Source organism: Rhinopithecus roxellana, chromosome 15 (genome assembly GCF_007565055.1).
Source record: "Rhinopithecus roxellana isolate Shanxi Qingling chromosome 15, ASM756505v1, whole genome shotgun sequence".
In the NCBI taxonomy this organism is placed as follows: Eukaryota; Metazoa; Chordata; class Mammalia; order Primates; family Cercopithecidae; genus Rhinopithecus; species Rhinopithecus roxellana.
Genome location: NC_044563.1, coordinates 78,995,745 through 79,014,308, shown reverse-complemented (window position 1 = coordinate 79,014,308; position 18,564 = coordinate 78,995,745). Strand labels below are relative to the sequence as shown.

The 18,564-nt window shown below is 41.5% G+C and overlaps 1 protein-coding gene across 4 annotated transcripts in view; it reads left to right on the top strand.

Annotated features, from left to right (window-relative positions):
* The window catches only part of DDX6 (DEAD-box helicase 6), a 45,933-nt gene extending 30,101 nt beyond the window's left edge, over positions 1–15,832 (top strand). For all 4 annotated transcript variants that reach the window (XM_030917866.1, XM_030917864.1, XM_010367474.2 and 1 more), the window contains exons 8-14: positions 1,888–2,010; positions 3,025–3,153; positions 4,672–4,788; positions 5,599–5,662; positions 7,802–7,903; positions 8,416–8,598; positions 11,502–15,832. In XM_030917866.1, coding sequence (XP_030773726.1) covers positions 1,888–2,010; positions 3,025–3,153; positions 4,672–4,788; positions 5,599–5,662; positions 7,802–7,903; positions 8,416–8,591 — 711 coding nt within the window. In that variant the 3' untranslated portion in view covers positions 8,592–8,598; positions 11,502–15,832. The remainder of the gene's footprint in view (positions 1–1,887; positions 2,011–3,024; positions 3,154–4,671; positions 4,789–5,598; positions 5,663–7,801; positions 7,904–8,415; positions 8,599–11,501) is intronic.
* Positions 15,833–18,564: the final 2,732 nt, after the last annotated feature.

Below are 18,564 nucleotides of genomic sequence, written 5' to 3'. Positions count from 1 at the left end.
GTCACTGGGTACCAGCACTAAGTGCTGTACTTTTTTTTTTTTTTTTTTTTTTTCATTTAATTTTTACAAGAAACCTATAAGGTAGGTATCCTGTCAAGTAGTTACGATAGTATGTAGACATCCAAATTTTAATTTGCTTATAAAGTATGTTTTATACTTCAGATGCAGTAGCTAGGCATTCGTAGGAATTCAGCGTTTGTCTTTTTCTTACAGGTGCCAGAGTTTAGGTTTAATTTTTAAGAAGAGGAGTGGCTGGATAACTTGAAAGCCAAGTTTTTTCTTTTTTGTGTTTTTGTTTTGTTTTGGTTTGGTTTGGTTTTTTTTGAGACGGAGTCTCTTTGCCCAGGTTGGAGTGCAATGGCACGACCTCGGCTCACCTCAACCTCAACCTCGTTCAAGCGATTCTCCTGCCTCAGCCTCCCGAGTAACTCGGATTACAGGCATGTGCCACCATGCCCAGCTAATTTTGTATTTTTAGTAGAGACAGGGTTTCTCCATGTTGGTCAGGCTGGTCTTGAACTCCTGACCTCAGTGTTCTGCCTGCCTCAGCCTCCCAGTGTGCTGGGATTATAGGTTTGAGCCACCACACCTGACCTTAGCCACGTTTTTTCTAAATCCCTGTAAAGTAGTTACCACATTATGTAAACATCCAAATTTTAGTTTTACAATTTTACAGTTGTGGAAACTGAAGTACAGAGTAGTTCTGTAACATTCCCACACAGCTAAGAAATGAAGGAGGCAAGATTTCAACCTGGCAGTTTAGCTCCAGAACCTGTACTTTTTTTTGAGACAGAGTCTTGCTTTGTTGCCCAGGCTGGAGTGCAGTGATGTGATCTCGGCTCACCGCAGCCTCCACCTCCCAGGTTCAAGCAATTATTCTGCCCCAGCCTCCTGAGTAGCTGGGATTACAGGTGTGATCCACCACGCCTTGCTAATTTTTGTATATTTAGTAGAGATGGGGTTTCATCATGTTTGTCAGGCTGGTCTCGAACTCTTGGCCTCGTGATCCTCCTGCCTCGGCCTCCCAAAATGCTGGGATTACAGGCGTGAGCCATCGTGCCCAGCCAGAACCTGTACTTTTTTTTTTTTTTTTTTTTTTTTAATTGAGACGGAGTCTCGCTCTGTCACCCAGGCTGGAGTGCAGTGGCCGGATCTCAGCTCACTGCAAGCTCCGCCTCCCGGGTTCACGCCATTCTCCTGCCTCAGCCTCCCAAGTAGCTGGGACTACAGGCGCCCGCCACCTCGCCCGGCTAGTTTTTTGTATTTTTTAGTAGAGACGGGGTTTCACCGTGTTAGCCAGGATGGTCTCGATCTCCTGACCTCGTGATCCGCCCGTCTCGGCCTCCCAAAGTGCTGGGATTACAGGCTTGAGCCACCGCGCCCGGCCCAGAACCTGTACTTTTAAACACATACACCATACTACCTCTTTAATGAGAATCATCACATTAAAATTCTGTTGAGCTGGGCATGGTGGTATGTGCCTGTAGTCCTAGCTACTCAGTAGGTCAGTAGGCTGAGGCAAGATGATCACTTGAGCCCAGGAGGTTCAGGCTGCATGCAGTAAGCTATGATTATGCCACTGCATTCCATCCTGGGTGACAGAGTGAAATGCTGTCTCTAAAAATTAATTAATTAAATTCTGTTACAGAAGGGGGGAGGTTTATCTGTGTAGTGTAGCATTTTTTTTCCCCTAGAAGATGGGGATCATAGATTCTGCCCCCTTATGCGTATTTGACTCTGCAGTGTTGGAGAGAATTTATTGTTTTCCACCAGGAACATTTCATGGATGCTTTTGTTGGATGATCCCTTATTATTTGACCATGTATTAACCAAAGACCTTAGACGTTATTTTATTGTTTTTAAAATTGTCTTTTCTTTCTACTGCAGGCAGATAAGTTGCTGTCACAGGATTTTGTGCAGATAATGGAGGATATTATTCTCACGCTACCTAAGAACAGGCAGATTTTACTATATTCCGCTACTTTCCCTCTTAGTGTACAGAAGTTCATGGTGAGTATAAATCTGTACTTGGAATCAGTGCCATCCTGTGACCTATGAGTATGTTTTTATTCGTAATTACATCTTCCTATCTGTGAAAATACTTTATACTAATTATTTCAAGCCTTTGGCTCTTTCTTCAGTTGATCAATTAAAGATTTGTTTTACATAAATTAACTGACTTTTTAAGAAGGTTGTAATAGTAATTAATTAAATTCCTCATCTTTCACTTAGTTTTTGGTGTCATGATGACATAGCCATTGGTGCTAGCTGAATTGATTCCAGTATTATTCTATATACAAAATAGAGCTTGAGTATCGTAAACTGAAATCCAAAATACTGCAGAATTTGAAACCTTTTGAGCCACAAACATGATGCTAAAAGGAAATGTTCTTTTGATTTTGAATTTTCAAATTAAGGATGCTCAATCACTAAGTGTAATGCGCATATTCCAAAATTAGAAAAAGTTTAAAACCTGAAACACTTTTGTTCCTAAGCATTTTGGATAAGGAATACTCAACCTGTAGTAACTTAGCTGCATTTTTGAGATCTTATATCTTAATTTATTTCTATCGAGTCTTGCGTGGTGGCTCAGGCCTGTAATCCCAGCACTTTGGGGAGCCAAGGTGGGCAGATCATAAGGTCAGGAGTTCGAGACCATCCTTGGCAACATGGTGAAACCCCGTCTCTACTAAAAATACAAAAATAAGTCTGTTGCGCCCCGTGCCTGTAATCCCAGCTACTCGGGAGGCTGAGGCAGGAGAATCACTTGAACCCAGGAGGTGGAGGTTGCAGTGAGTGGAGATGGTGCCACTACACTCCAGCCTAGGTGATAGCAAGACTCCATTTCAGGGCGGCGGGGGGAAGATTCTGTAGTGACAGATCATATATTTTGTTTTGAAGAGAAGTTGCATCCCTTATAGCAAGAGTTGATTAGACAGAAACCTATAGGGTGTATTTTGAATTTGAGATGAACTCTCATTTCATTTAAGAAGAAGAACCATCTTTTTTTTTTCCCTCCCCCAGAATTCCCATTTGCAGAAACCCTATGAGATTAACCTGATGGAGGAACTAACTCTGAAGGGAGTAACCCAGTACTACGCATATGTAACTGAGCGCCAAAAAGTACACTGCCTCAACACACTTTTCTCCAGGGTAAGAAGTAGGCTTCTGCTGTTGAATATTATCTCTCGAGTCCCAGTAAAACAGATTATTTCATCAGTTTTCCCACCATCTTCACTGTATAAAAGTTCATAGTGTTTCTGGCTTGGCGTGGTGGCTCATGCCTCTAATCCCAGCATTTTGGGAGGCTGAGGCAGGTGGATCATGAGGTCAGGAGTTCGAGACCAGCCTGGCCAACATGGTGAAACCCCGTCTCTACTACAAAAAAACAAAAAAACTAGCTGGGCGTGGTGGCGCATGCCCGTAATCCCAGCTACTTGGGAGGCTGAGGCAGGAGAATTGCTTGAACCCAGGAGGCAGAAGTTGCAGTGAGCCAAGATCGCACCATTGCACTCCAGCTCTGGGCGACAGAGCAAGACTCCATCTCGGGAAGGAAAAAAAAGATTTTTAAAAAATTCATAGTGTTTCCTAAAAGGCAGTTTTAGTTGTTGACCTAAAGTTGATACTAAATGATTAAGTCACAGATACACTTTTGAATAGTTTCTGAAATACTTAGACCTTTACTAGGGTTAATACTCACTTTTCACATATTCTGTATTTGTGAATTTGCTTAGTCACTAGAATTTATTTGTAACTCCAGAATTAATACTCTAGGCAGTTTAGCAGTCATTTGTGGACGTGTACAGTGTGGCAAAGAGTCTAAGTCACCTGACATGCACATTCCCAGCTGAGGTTGAAGAAGACAATGCTCTGTCCTCTTGTTTAGCTCTCATACTGTGAACAAGCGTCCTTTTCACTGTCTGTGCCATATTTTTCAAGTTTTTGTTGCTGATTTCACGGTTTTAATTGGTCCCTACTCATGGTGCTGAAGTGCTGCCCAGTGCTAGTGGCATTGGTTGTGAGTATATTAAAGAAGATATTCTTGGCTGGGCACGATGGCTCACACCTGTAATCCCAGCACTTTGGGAAGCCGAGGTGGGCAGATCACCTGAGGTCAGGAGTTCGAGACCAGCCTGACCAACATGCTGAAACCCCGTCTCTACTGAAAAGACAAAAATTAGCCAGGCGTGGTGGTGGGTGCCTGTAATCCCAGCTCCTCAGGAGGCTGAGGCTGGAGAATCACTTGAACCCAGGAGGTGGAGGTGCATTGAGCTGAGATTGTGCCATTGCACTCCAGCCTGGGCAACAAGAGTGAAACTCCATTTCTCTCTCTCTCTCTCTCTCACACACACACACACACACACACACACACACACACAAAGGTATTCTTAAATGGAAAAACAAAACATAACTACTTGGAATCAGATAATCAATTGTATTACTCTTGTTGACAGTTATGTGGCCCTTAAGAAACATACTCTAATACAATAAATCTTGAATATTATTATATTCCATCTATTAAAGTACTTAGAATTTACCATCTCTCTCATATCGTGAGATTCTAAGTTTTAGACCATGTTAATGTTTCTTGTTTGCTGGTTAGTGTTTTCAAGATTTGGCAAACCAAATGAAGATTTTTATTTTTCTCATACTTATTTTTTCTGTGCTCAGCTTCAGATAAACCAGTCGATCATTTTCTGTAACTCCTCTCAGCGAGTTGAATTACTAGCCAAGAAGATTTCTCAACTGGGTTATTCTTGCTTCTATATTCATGCTAAAATGAGGCAGGTGAGTATAAAACTATAACTTGCACAAATTTAACAAGAAATCTCTTATTTTATTTTGTTTTAATGTTCTTTTAAATGTCCCGAGTTTAAGAATAAACTGTTCCTTAGTAGCCAAAGGACATTTCATTTTGACCTCCCTAAGGTTCATTTTCTAGCAATAAAATAGAGATAATGAGTTTAAGAAAATTAAGTTTAAATGAGTACTTTGTAAGCTGTCAGGCATAATACAAATGTAAAATTGTATTCTTCCCTTCATTCCCATGTTTAATTCTCTGTTTAATCCAGTAACCACTAGCCACATGTGGCCATTTAAATCACTTAAAATTAAAATAAAAAGTCAGTTTCTCAATCACAGCCACATTTCAAGTGCTTAGTTAGGCACGTGTTGCTGCTGGATACTGTATTGGAAGTGGAAGTACAGACACAAACATTTCCTTTATTACGGAAATTTCTACTGGACAGCAGTGCTCTGGATTTTTAAATATGGTCCCTCAGCTGGCTGATTTTTCTTTTTTCTTTACTGTTTGCCTTTAGAGAAAGATGCAATGTCTACATTTCAGAATTTGATTTAGCAAAAAATAATTTAAAACTAGCAAAATGACTTTTTGTTAACTACATTATGAAATTTCATAAGTAAACAGTTTCTGTAGATGAAGAGATCAATAACTTATTTGGTTTTGAAAGCAGCTTAATGTCATGGATCACTTATAAACAGATTTTGGGTAGAACTGATCGACTAGGAGAAATAATCATGGGAAATTTGGGGCTGTATATGAGTGCTAATCAAATGGAATAAATTGCTTTCTCCTAGGAACATCGAAATCGTGTATTTCATGATTTCCGAAATGGCTTATGCCGCAATCTTGTTTGCACTGGTAAGTATTTTTGTATTTCCTTTACCCAGTGTTTTTCTCCCAAGTTCTTTTTTGCTTTCTCTGTTCATATTACACAGTGCAACCTGTGACATAGTCCAGCACACCCTACCACTACTTCTAGGATTTCCATAGTTGAAAATGAACTCTTGTTAGCTGCTGATACTGGGTTCCATATCTGAATCTTCAGAAGACTTATTCTGGCACTCATACCTCCTTTTTTTTTTTTTTTTTTGAGATGGAGTTTGTGTCACCCAGACTGTAGTGCAGTGGCACAATCTCAGCTCACTGAAATTTCCACCACCTGGGTTCAAGTGATTCTCCTGCCTCAGCCTCCCAAGTAGCTGGGATTGTGGGCGCCCGCTGCCACACCCAGCTAATTTTTGGTAGAGACGGGGGTTTCACCATGTTGGCCAGGCTGGTCTTGAACTCCTGACCTCAGCTGATCCGCCTGCCTCGGCCTCCCAAAGTGCTGGGATTACAGGTGTGAGCCACTGCGTCCAACAGTTGGGCTTTTAAAAATCATTACTTGCTTGCAAGGTTTCTTCAGATAAGTTCTTGAAGGACCAATACTGAAGGGCATATATAAAATTCCACCCCTTCGGGGGAGTGTGGTTTAATTGGAGAGATAAAAAGGTGTAAACATTAGGAGTCTAAGGAAACACCCACATACTTTTCCTATAAAGTGCCAGATAGTAAATTTTTTAGACTTTGCACATTAATTGGTCTTTATTACAGATACTCAGTTTTGCTGTTGTAGCTCAGAAGTAGCCTAGACAATACATAAACAAATGGGCATGGCTATATTGTAGTAAAACTGCTTACAAAATCATTCACTGGACTAGATCCACAAGGCAGTAAAGGTGACTTGCAAATGGAAAGTATGTATATAGTAAGTAATCCCAAGTGTTCATATCAGAGTAATACAATTGGCTGAGGTGGTTTGAGAAGAGATGGGATTTTAATTGGCTTTCTAGGCTAGATAAGTTTCAAACACAGGGATTAAGTTTTAGGGGACTGATGGTCAGATGGCTAAGAAGATAAGTTTGATAGAGAAGAAAAACAGATGTGTTAGGGAAGTAAATTAGGACAAAGCATAGCATGGAGGACTTTGTTGTTGTTGTTCTTGTTGCTGAGACGGAGTTTCGCTCTTGTTACCCAAACTGGAGTCCAGTGGCATGATCTCGGCTCACTGCAGCTTCCGCCTCCCAGGTTCAAGTGATTCTCGTGCCTCAGCCTCCCGAGGAGCTGAGACTACAGGCGCACACCACCGTGCCCAGCTAAATCTTGTATTTTTAGTAGAGGGATTGTTTCACCATGTTGGCCAGGCTAATCTCCAACTCCTAACCTCAAGTGATCCACCCACCTCTGCCTCCCCAAAGAGCTGGGATTACAGGTGTCAGCCACCAAGCCCTGCCTGGAAGACTTTGAATATCAGTCTATTTTTTTTTTATTAATTTTTTTGAGACGGAGTTTTACTCTTGTTGCCCAGAGTGGAGTGCAATGGTGTGATCTCGGCTCGTCACAACCTCCGCCTCCCAGGTTCAAGTGATTCTCCTGCCTGAGCCTCCTGAGTAGCTAGGATTACAGGCACCCGCCACCACACCCAGCTAACTTTTTTTTTTTTTTTTTTTGAGACAGAGTCTCGCTTTATCGCCCAGGCTGGAGTGCAGGGGCCAGATCTCAGCTCACTGCAAGCTCCGCCTTCCGCGTTTACGCCATTCTCCTGCCTCAGCCTCCGAGTAGCTGGGACTACAGGCGGCCGCCACCACGCCCGGCTAGTTTTTTTTTTTTTAGTAGAGATGGGTTTCTTCATTTTGGTCAGGCTGGTCTCGAATTCCTGACCTCAGGTGATCCACTGACCTCCGCCTCCCAAAGTGCTGGGATTACAGGCTTGAGTGCACCCAGCCTCTTTTAGACACATTTTTTAAAACTTGCTTACAATTACTGGAAAAAAGTAACTTGTGAGCAGAAAGTTATTTATGATAATGTGATTATGAAAGGTAATGCCAGTAATATGCAAATGCATTTGAATAACTGAATTAAATTAATAAACTTAGGTTATGCTGTGTGAGAGAGTATTGTACTGAGAGACATTTCTAAATTGAAAGATAAAATGAAAATTATCTTTTTTTTTTTAAGATCTGTTTACCCGAGGTATTGATATACAAGCTGTGAATGTGGTAATAAACTTTGATTTCCCAAAGCTGGCCGAGACCTATCTCCATCGTATTGGAAGATCAGGTGAGGAAAAAAGACGTGATATTCTTGGTAGAAGTGCTTTCTTGAGACGCGTAATGACTAAATTTTGTTTTGAGTACAGTAGCTATGAGAACAGTGAATTAACACTAATTCAGTTGTTTGGTATTTAAGACTAATTTCTAATTCTTTAACATTTATTAAGAAAAGTTAAAAATAACTTTGCTTAATTTGAGAGATGAAATTAACAAATGAGAACTTCACTCATTAGATGGTATGGTCTGTGACTGTTTAATGTATATTTTATGACAATTTTTGACACAGATGAGTAGCCATTTTGTCATTTGAGAAAGGTAAAATAAAGTACTACTTTGGGCTGCAAAGCCTGAAGTTGTAGGGAAACCTGTGTTTGAAGACCATTAAGAAGTTGTTTTGCATACTAAGAGTGGCACTGAACAGACTTATCAATCCTGTGTGGTTTTGCCACTGCTTGACTTGCACAGTTTGCATTGATTTTCATATTTTATTCATTAAAATTTTTAAACAATTTTTTTTAGGTCGCTTTGGTCATCTTGGCTTAGCCATCAACTTGATCACATATGATGATCGCTTCAACCTGAAAAGTATTGAGGAGCAGCTGGGAACAGAAATTAAACCTATTCCAAGCAACATTGATAAGAGCCTGTATGTGGCAGAATACCACAGCGAGCCTGTAGAAGATGAGAAACCTTAACAAGCATGTACGTCCCTGACAGAATAGCTAAGAGGAACCTTTAAATGCAGGAAATAAAAATCTTTCTTCGGGGAAATTTGATGTCACACCATGTATAATAGCAATAAAGGGTAAAAATACCAACTGGCATGAATGACAGTGAATAATATATCTTGTGGGAGGTTGTAGTCTTGTTAGAGAATCTGTAAATGTTGTTCTTGAATGCAGCTTCCTGAGTAATGTGGTAGGTTAGCAGTACTAAAATTCAGAGACCTAAAATAATGAAAGCAAAAAAGGGCCGGGCGCGGTGGCTCAAGCCTGTAATCCCAGCACTTTGGGAGGCCGAGACGGGCGGATCACGAGGTCAGGAGATCGAGACCATCCTGGCTAACACAGTGAAACCTCGTCTCTACTAAAAAATACAAAAAACTGGCCGGGCGAGGTGGCGGGCGTCGGTAGTCCCAGCTACTCGGGAGGCTGAGACAGGAGAATGGTGTAAACCTGGGAGGCGGAGCTTGCAGTGAGCTGAGATCCGGCCACTGCACTCCAGGCGACAGAGCGAGACTCCGTCTCAAAAAAAAAAAAAAAAGGCAAAAAATAATCTTTTTCAGCAGTTTGTTTTTCTTTTTGAGACAGGGTCTTGCTGTCATCCAAGCTAGAGTGCAGTGGTGCAATCATAGCTCACTGCAGCCTAGTTCTACTGGGCTCCTGAGTAGCTGGAACTGTAGGCACATGCCACCACACCTGGCTAGTATTTTAAATTTTTGGTAGAGACAAGGTCTTGCTTTGTTGCCCAGGCTGGTCTAGAACTCCTGAACTTCAGCAATCCTCCTGCCTTGGCCTCCCAAAGTGTTGGAATTACAGGCTCGAACCACTGTGCCTGGCCTTTTTCGGCAGTGGCAGGGGGCGATTTGTTTTTTTTGTTTTTTGAGACAGTCTTGCTCTGTTGCCCAGGCTGGGGTACGGTGGCACAATCATGGCTCACTGCAACCTCTGCCTCCTGGGTTCAAGCGATTCTGGTGTGCCTCAGCTTCCCAAGTAGCTGGAATTACAGGCATGCTCCACAATGCCCAGCTAATTTTTGTACGTTTTAATAGAGATGGAGTTTCACCATGTTGGCCAGACTGGTCTCGAACTCTTGACCTCAAGTGATCTACCCGCCTCGGCCTCCTAAGTGCTGGGATTACAGGCATGAGTCCCCGCACTCTGCCAGCAGTTTTGAATATGAAAAGTATTTACATTTCTGAAAATGTAAAATGTTTTTAGCATTTATTCTTAATTTCTAGGAAGTACGTTAGTAACTCTGGTAAAACTATCCATAATAACCTTATTACCAAATGTTTAATCAGATTATGAGGATGGCCGTCTTTTTAAAATACCCACTCTGGGCCGGGTGCGGTGGCTCACACCTGTAATCCCAGTACTTTGGGAGGCTGAGGTGGGTGGATCACGAGGTCAAGAGATCAAGCCATCCTAGCCAACATGGTGAAACCCTGTCTCTACTAAAAATACAAAAATTAGCCAGGCTTGATGGCACACACCTATAGTCCCCGCTACTCAGGAGGCTGAGGCAGGAGAATCACTTGAACCCAGGAGGTGGAAGTTACAGTGAGTCAAGATCATGCCACTGCACTCCAGTCTGGGTGACAGAGCTAGACTCCATCTCAAAAAAAAAAAAAAAAAAGAAAAAGCCACTCAGGCTGGGCTCAGTAGCTCATGCCTGTAATCCCAGCACTTTGGGAGGCTGAGGTGGGTGGGTTACCTGAGGTCAGGACTTCAAGACCAGCCTGGCCAACCTGGTGAAACCCTGTGTCCACTAAAGATACATAAAATTAGCCAGGCATGGTGGTGGGCGCCTGTAATCCCAGCTACTCAGGAGGCTAAGGGAGGAGAATCTCTTGAACTTGGGAGGCAGAGGTTGCGGTGAGCCAAGGTCAGGCCATTGCACTCCAGCCTGGGCAGTAAGAGCGAAACTCTGCCTCATAAGTAAATAAACCCACTCTGATTTCCCAGGCAATAAGGGTGAAACTCTGTCAAACGCATAAATAAATAAAATACCCACCCTTGATTTCCTGGACAACCTATTCTCCATCTTTTCTTATTTTTATTAAGATGGGGTCTCACTGTGTTGCCCCGGCTGGTCTCAACCTCCTAGGTTCAAGTGATCCTCCCACCTTGGCCTCCCAAAGTGCTGGGATTATAGGCGTGAGCCACCACACCTGGCCTCTATCATCTTTTGATGACTATTGGGCTCTAGTTAGAAATGCACGAAACAAGGCTCAGCTTTAAGCAAGATAGGTTGTTACAGTATTTCCTAAATCTGATTTGACAAAGGATAGTTTCCAAATTATAGGTGAACATCTTACCTATTTAAGTAACCTAATATTACTTAAAATTTTTGTTTCTTTCTTTTTTAAATAGAGACAGGGTTTCACCATGTCGACCAGGCTGCTCTCAAACTCCTGACCTCAGGTGATCTGCCCACCTCAGCCTCCCCAGAGTGCTGAGATTACAGGCAGGAGCCACCTCACCCAATCAATTGTTACTTAAATAATTTTTGAATTGCTCTTTACTCTTTTCCTTAAGTTAAACATCAAACACAAACCCCTGGACAAGCATAAAACTAGCCAATGTTTGCTAGTACTTTGGCAGAGTATTCAGTTTGTTTAAGGTGTAATTTTTTCCCCCTGATTTAATTGTTATGAGTGAGGGTTGCCTGCTGTCAGAACATTCACATTCATTCAGGCCCCCAATCTGTCTCAGAGTTGCCTACCAGAAATTATTTAATCCTATAACCAGTAGATTCTGTAGTAGGCACAGGGTCAGTAGAAACTACTAGAAAAGAGCATTTGGGATGAGAATTGTGAAAACCTATGTATCCTAGTTTGTGTTGCTTTCAAAATGTTAATTTTATATTCCCTTTTTCTGTAGGCTTTGACAAACTACAAAAGGCTCGTTTGGATCTGTGACACATCGTTTTGGGGGGAATGCTCTTCTCTTTGTGGGTTTTTCATCTTTTATTTTGGAACTACGAAGACTAAAAAGAGCTCAGACATTTTTTCTTTTTTTTAACTGGTGAAGAGAAAAAGGCTGAAAAGAAGGAATATACCTTTTTTGTTCCACTTGTTTGCACTGTGTGCTGACTGAACATTAGTTGCACTAACTGCTGGTTTTTAAAAAATGTTTTCTGGGGAAAGGGGACAAGGAAGGAAAAGAAAGAAGAGAAGGGGAGAAACCCTAAAAAGAGAAGAATCTTAATGAACACACAAGCTTGTCTATGATTTCAAAATTCTCCAACAGCTGACTCTCGAGTGCATTTCAACTTCTCCCTGATTACTCATCCGTTTTTTAAGCCTGAAGAGCTTATTACTTATTTGTGCGAAGTGCCTTATGCTATGAGACCATTCAGAATATCATCTTTTAGACACAGCCCGAGGAATCAACAATAGTAACTCACTCTTTCCTTTTTTTTCTTTTTCTTTTAAAAAATGTTGTCTTCATTTTGGTTTCAAGTTGAAGTCTCTTCCCTTTCTACCCAATACTCAAGCCCAGGGCTAGAAGTTGAAACTTACTAGTAATGTTAAACTTTTTTTTTTTTTTTTTCTGTGGAGGAGTTGATATGCAACTGCAGTTCATCCGCACTGTAAATACATGTATTTAAAAAAAAAATCCCAAGTAAAAGTTTCTTCTGGGCTGAGTAGATAAAACATCATCGTTCCCAAAGGAAAGAGCAGTCTATCATTGCAGGAGCCATATGACAAGCCTTTGTGCTCTATAGCAGACACTAAAGACTGGTTTACATACGCCTCCAGTAGCAGTATGGCACTTGATGTGTAGACATGTCAGAGCCTTGACCCTCTTTCCTCTGTGGCAAAGTGTGTCCCATAGAAAATTGGGTGTGTATACTTGTATAAACTTTGTAAATAAGTTTTTTTTTCTGGGTTCATATATATATATATATATATATATATACATATATATATATTTTTTTTTTGGATGAAGGTTGCTGGGATTAAGGGGATTAGAGTGATTATGGGAGCAGCTAAAGATGAGAGGGGCTCAGTTTTACGCAACACTAAACTCTAGAAAGTACTTTGGCCTCTTGCTGTAGAGAGCAGATTTCTGTGGTACCCTGTGTTAGTAAAGGGGCGCAGAAATCTGGGATGTACTGTTTGCTGCCACACTGTCTCATCTAGTACCTTTGGAGTAGGTTTCCCAGAGAGCAAGGAAGCTTCAAAACATTGATAATTCAAGATTTATTTTGAGAAGCTCTGATTTTGCTTCTTCCCCCTCTCTAAAAGTTTGAGGAATATTTCAAGCTCTGCAACAGGGGGCAAAGATTAATCTACCTTGCAGTGTGGGAATTGTATTGAGTGGCAGTGTCATTGAGCAGTATATATATAAAGCACAGATTTGCATTTCAGAATATTAGCCAGTACCAGCTTTGGTCACGTTAGCAGTTCTGGAGCTTAATTTTCTGTGGATCATTTCCTGTAGTGTGTAAATGTGTTGCCCTCTGCCCACTTCGATACATAAACTTGTGCAGGAATGGGCAACCTGAGAGCTGTTAACTTTCATGCTACAGAAAGCTGCTTGCCATTCTCTTGCGTTGTGACAAGAATTGTTAATCTGTCATTTTGCACTGTAAATTGCTGGCAAATGCTTTACAGTCAATAGTGTTGCTTTAAATTGTGCCCCTCCCAACATGCTTGATGTTTGGCCTGATCTCCAGGCAAAAGGAGTGAGATGAATCAAAACCAGTGAATTTTTTTTTTTTAATGTTTTTAATTCCCTTTTAACCCAGTGTACTAGGTCAATCAGGAGGCATCGGGAAAGGGTGGAAAAAACAAAATTTTAAAAAAGTTGATTTCCATATTTTATTGTTTTTCAAAACCCTAAAATATTACAAAATGAGTCCTGCATATACTTTAATGTTTTAACTCTTTTGGACAAAGAAATCAATTACTTGAAGTTGCTTTTTTGACTCTGCCTACTTCTGAGCAAACGATTTGTGACTCACCCACAATTCCTTGGAGATCAAAATCCTACAGATGCCTCCTGATGGGACATAGCCCTAACTCCTTAACAACTGTAGCAAGAACTGCACGGTACAAACCCAAAAAAGAGCAAGCTCATCTATTTGGAACCCAAGCCTCATATGTTCTGTCCAGTTAATGTTGGTTACTAAATAGAAAACCTAATTAAGGAAGTAACTTTTTTTCCAGGGAGGGGTGGGAGAGGGAATTTAAAAGGTGTCAACTTTTGACCAAAAAAATTTTGCCCTCGTACCGATGCAGCTCTCTTTGTACCCCACCTCTTGCGAGATAAGAGGGATCATTCATATAGAAGAAAAGAGTATAAATGCAATTCTGTATCTCGCTAGAGAACATGTGGGTGACTAAACAAAAAGTGCAGTCTCCTTTGCTACCTTGAGACTGCCTGGTGCCACATGCCTGTGGGTCCCTCTTAAAGCACAGACTTAAAATTGAAAGTATTACTGAAGTATAGCCTCTAATGAGGAGTGGCACTTAAACTATCTGGGACACCATTACTGGACAAGGTCTTGTAGAGGCAGCTGTCCAGTTTTGGTGCTTGACTCTTGAATAGGAATTGTTCAATGGAAAGATGCTCTAAGGACTAGGTCAAAGCCTGGTCTTTTTTTTTTTTTATTTTTGTTTGTTTTCTTTTTTGGGCCCTCATAATAAGGAGCATTGTTACTGTTGGAAGTTGTTTTCACATTCTTTCCAATATTGGATATGTATTTTTTTAAAGTAACAATATTTTCCAGTGGCTCATTTGGATGAGAACTACCCCCTATTTTTAATGTTAAAACTACATCAAACTCATGGTTTAGCCTTTGGTTGTATAGTTGTGTAATGGGCTATGGACTGTTACACACCTTGCCACCTCTAGGCCTATGTTTTTTCTTTCCCCATATATTCTGATGGGGATAAATACTGTTTTGCCTTTCCCATAGGAATGGAATACATTTATTCTAAAATGATCTTTCACAGAAGTAAGGGAGAGGGAAACCTAAATATACCTCTAAATTGTTTCAAGTTGGTCCCAGCAGCATAAAATGGGTTGGCCCCAAAGGGTTGGAGGGTGGGCTTGGTTATCAGTATTTGTTTTCAGAATGAGATGGGAGCATCTTTCCTTTGCCACGTGCTTTGTGCTTGATACCATCATGCTTGGTTCAAACGACAACTCAGCACAAAGCCTTGAGTGTAAATTGTTGGAATCAAAACATCTCATTCTGATTACGTTTAATTTTTTAATTTTTTTTTTTTAATAGGGGTGGGAGGGAGGGTACTTTGCCCCAAAAGGGTGGGTGTCTGCACTAAGGATTTAGAAACACTTTGGAAGCTCATAACCTCATCAGAAATTGCCTTTAGCCACACTCCTGACCTTCTAGATGAGTAACAAAAAATGAAATAAGTTCTTGGGAATTAAGCCATGTTATTTTAATTTGCTATTTTTTCAACGTTCTTGGTATCTTTAAATTTGTTATTGTGGAATCATTTTCTTGCCAAATACCTTTATCAAAATTATTGGCTTCATGAGAGCTGAAGTAAGTCATCTTTTTGGTGAACTTGAGTGGACTTCTGTGAGATAGCAGTTGTACATTATATCTCTAAAGATAGTTTTTTAAAACTCCCAAAGAAAATCTACTCTCCTTTCTGATCTAAAAACTCATCTTTGGAGTAAAGAGTTAAGTGTCCGAAGGTTGTCACAGTTCATGAGGTCAGAGGGAGCTAGCCTGGCACCTGGACTCTGCCCCTCCACAGCTGACAGATTCCAACAGAAGTGTATTTAAATTCTCCAGTAGACAATGCTGGGCAAGGGAGGGGGTAGGGCTGGGTTATTAAGATACAGGCTGCTGTGTTTTAACCATTGGTTGTGGGGAAAGGGGTGCCTGGAGAAAACAAAGTCACTGTTCCCTTTTTTGAAACAAAGGAAAAAAATTATTTTTTGTTCAGTAAAAATGGTAGAGAATTCCAATGTCCCTAGCCACAAGGGACCAGTTCCACTGAGAAGTGAACAGTGGGAACTCAAAAAATTTCTGAAACATCGGGGGAAGGGAAAATTGGCTTTTTCTTAATTGGCAGATGTTCCAGTGGGGCTCTGTTTTTGTTGGGATGTGTTATGTTGTATGTACACATATATGGACCAGAGTCTGCTGAGTTGATAAGGTTCAAAAAATATGGTAAAATCTTGGTTTTTGTTAATTTATCTCAATAAAAACCCACTGGAACTCCAAATGTGTGTGTGGTATGTCCTTAGTAGCATCTGTGCGCATAGGAATCTGAGCGTTTTGCTCACGTAATTCATACTGTCAAGCAGTCAGACATTTCTCAACACATCATTGCTGTGAAGCCCAGGTTAATTCAGAGCCCCTTCATCTGTTCTAGATACTGTTCTACCGTGGTGTCAGATTTCACACCCTAAATGGAGAACCAAGATAATCAGTTGGGAAGAGGGGAGATGTCCGTAATATGTCCAAATATATCAGTAATTATCACCTCCTACAATTGTTCTCAGATGTAAAACTGAACATACCCCAATAGTACATCTAACAGTATGAACAGAATTCACACTGGGAACTACAAACCACTGATGAAATAAAAGATCTAAGTTGGGAAAAGCAGACACTTGAAGCTGAGCACACCACTCACTACCTCTCTACCCAGAGAAATGCTTAAGTATAACAGAAAATACAGTCAGTCCCCTGTATCTGGGTTTTCACATAGTCAACTGCAGACCAAAAGTGTTAAGCTTAGAATGGTTGGGTCTGTACTGAGGATGTACAGATTTTTCTTGTTCCCTAAACTACAGTGTAACAACTATCTACATAGCACTTACTGTACTAGATAGGACTAATCTGGAGATGACAAAGTATACAAGATGATGTCCAGAGATTATATGCAAACACTACATCACTTTAGGGACTTGAGCATCTGAGGGTTTGCGTATTTGCAAGGGAGGGTGGAATCCTGGAACCAACCCCCATGGATACCAAGGGACAAACAACTATGTGCAATATGTATATGCTGACGCTGCAAAATAAACTGACAGAAAAAATAAGACCTAGATAAATGGAGATGCCATGGTTCATGGACTGGAAGAATAAATCTGAGTTTCACCAATTTGGTCTAGAGGGTCAGTGCATTTCCAGTCAATCCCAATGGGCTTTTTTGTAAATACCCACAAGCTGCTTCTATAAAATATATGTGGAATGCTGGGTGTGGTGGCGTTCACCTATAGTCCCAGCTACTCAGGAGGATAAGATAGGAGGATCACTGGAGCCCGGGGGTTCCAGGCCAGCCCGGGCAACATAGTGAGACCTTCTCTCTAGTAAAATTTATGTGGGAAGGCAAATTATGCCATAACAATTTTGTAATAGGAAGAAATTGGAGGAGTCGCTACCTGATTTGGACTCAATATAGATGCAGTAACATATTGTTGGCAAAAGGATAGACGTGCGAACAGAATAGCCCAAAAATATACCTGCACAAATATAATTGATTTTTGACAGTGCAAGGCCATTCAATGAAGAAAAGATAGTCTTCAATAAGTGATACTGAATATGTTACAAAAACAAAAATCTTTCATCCATTCCTTGTGCCTTCTATAAAAACCCAAAATGGATCATACGACCAGGCACGGTGGCTCACGCCTGTAATCCCAATACTTTGGGAGGCCAAGGCGAGCAGATCACTTGAGGCCAGGAGTTCAAGACCAACCTGCTGAACATTGCAAAACCCCACCTCTACTGAAAATATAAAAATTAGCTGGGCGTGGTGGTGGGCGCCTGTAGTCCCAGGTACTTAGGAGGCTAAGGCACAAGAATCGCTTGAACCCGGGAGAGGGCAGTTGCAGCGAGCCAATATTGCACCACTACACTCCAGCCTGAGCGACACAGCAAGACCCTGTATCAAGAAAAAGAAATGGATCATAGACCTAAAAGTAGAACATTGAACCAAAATTTCTAGAAGGAAAAGAATCTGTGACCTGGAATTAGAATTTAGTTCAAGTAAATTCAGAAGTTAAGGAGAAAGCTGGGCCCAGTGGCACACACCTGTAGTCCCAGCTACTCGGGACGTTAAGTCTGGGGGATCACTTGAGTCCCTGGAGTTCAAATCCAGTTTGGGCAACGTAGTGAGACCCTGTATGTGTCTCTCTGTCTCTCTCTTCTCTCTCTCTCCTGTCTCAAAAAAAAAAAAAAAAAAAGTCGTTAAGGAGACTTCAAAGATTTACAGATTGTACATTGGAAAAGTACATTGGCCAGTTGCAGTGGCTCACACCTGTAATCCCAACATTTTGGGAGGCCAAGGTGGGGTATTACTTGAGGTCAACGGTTTGAGACCAGCCTGGCCAACATGGTGACACCCTGTCTCTACAAAAATGCAAAAATTGGCCGGATGCAGTGGCTCACACCTATAATCCCAGCACTTTGGAAGGCCAAGGCAGGCAGATCACGAGGTCAGGAGCTCGAGATGAGCCTGGCCAACATAGTGAAACCCCATCTCTACTAAAAATACGAAAATTAGCCAGGCATGGTGGCACATGCCTGTAGTCCCAGCTGCTCAGGAGGCTGAGGAAGGAGAATGACTCAAACCCGGGAGGCGGAGGTTGTGGTGAGCCGAGATCACGCCACTGCACTCCAGCCTGGGCAACAGGATGAGACTGTCTCAAAAAATAAAAAATAAAAATAAGCCGGGCATGGTGGTGGGCACCTGTAATCCCAGCTACTGGGGAGACTGAGGCAGAGAATTGCTTGAACCTGACAGGCGGAGGTTACAGTGAGCCGAGATTGCACCACTGCACTCCAGCCTAAGTGACAGAGCGAGACTCCATCTCAAAAAAAAGAAAAAAGAAAAAATCAGCCAGGTGTGGTGGCGTGCACCTGTAATTTCAGCTGTTCAGGAGGCTGAGGCAGGAGAATCATTTGAACCCAGGAGGCGGAGGTTGTACCGAGCCAAGATCATGCCAG